The sequence below is a fragment of the Otolemur garnettii genome, unplaced genomic scaffold (assembly GCF_000181295.1).
Source record: "Otolemur garnettii isolate 467f Iridium unplaced genomic scaffold, OtoGar3 scaffold00014, whole genome shotgun sequence".
Taxonomy (NCBI): domain Eukaryota; kingdom Metazoa; phylum Chordata; class Mammalia; order Primates; family Galagidae; genus Otolemur; species Otolemur garnettii.
In genome coordinates, this window is record NW_003852409.1 from 15,689,228 (window position 1) to 15,690,314 (window position 1,087).

The window sequence follows — 1,087 nt, forward strand, 5'->3', positions numbered from 1 at the left end:
AAAAAAAAAAAAAAAAAAAAAAAGAAATAAAGAAAAAGATTATGTGAAGGAAATGTCGCTGTTTTAAATAATGTGGAAAAACTATAATCTAAGTAGCTTGCACAATAATGCCTTTCAACAAAGAATCAGAGTTGGGGGGGTCCTAAAGCCTTGGGGCCACATGTGGCCTTCTGGATCCTTGAGTGTAACCTTTGGACTAAAACCCAGTTTTACAAAACAAATCTTTTTAATAAAGGAATTTCTTCTACGAAGTCTAGATTCAGTCGAACAGCCCACACCTGGGGATGTGGAGGGTAACATGTGGCCTTGAGGTCACAGATTCCCCCAGCAATAAGACAGAGGTCAAATATGCCTTTAACATAATACAAACCCAATTTCTTAAAAAATGTACTTGTTCTGCAAATAACGTTTCTCTATCCTTAACTAACTTCAAATTACTGTTTTTAACTACTGAAAAATGAACCTGGAGAGACACAAAAGACTCAAAATGCACTATGCTGAAATAAAAACAGAAAACTGAGGTAAGCAATGTTGATAATGCTACATTCCACATTCATCTTAAGGAGTCAAAAATCATTTAATGAACAATTCTGACCAAATTCTTATTAATATCTTAAGTTTGGTTACTTAACATCACAAATCTAACCATCTGTTCAACTTCTTAATGCTTTTGTTATACATTCTACAAAAACAGACTGAAATAAATGCCTTCTACAAGTTCCTTTTAGATCTGAGACCTTAAGAGATAAATTTTTCTTTTTTATATTGAAAATTTCAAAGGAAAAAATTAACTTCAAATATGCTTCTAATTGGTACTGCTTTATCATTTCTATGCCTTGGGAGAAGAATCCACATACACAATCCTGACTAGTAAAGGACCCTAAAATGAAGAAAAGCACATAATTTTTCTTCACCTGTAAAGTATAAAAAATTAATTTAAAGTTATATCATGCATTATTATGCCTATCTTTAAAAATACCTTTAATACTTACAGCTTGATTAGGTAGATTGTCAGTCTTAAGTTCTCTGTGATTAGAATACTGAATATAAACAGGCTGGCTTCGAAGCTGAGGAGTAACAGGAGTAT

At 32.3% G+C, this 1,087-nt stretch overlaps 1 protein-coding gene across 1 annotated transcript in view; it reads right to left on the bottom strand.

The window, feature by feature from the left end:
• Nucleotides 1-1,087, bottom strand: part of PTBP3 (polypyrimidine tract binding protein 3) — a 114,101-nt gene that overhangs the window by 53,702 nt on the left and 59,312 nt on the right. Inside the window, exon 5 of the mRNA XM_023510561.1 lies at nt 993-1,087. Coding sequence (XP_023366329.1) covers nt 993-1,087 — 95 coding nt within the window. The remainder of the gene's footprint in view (nt 1-992) is intronic.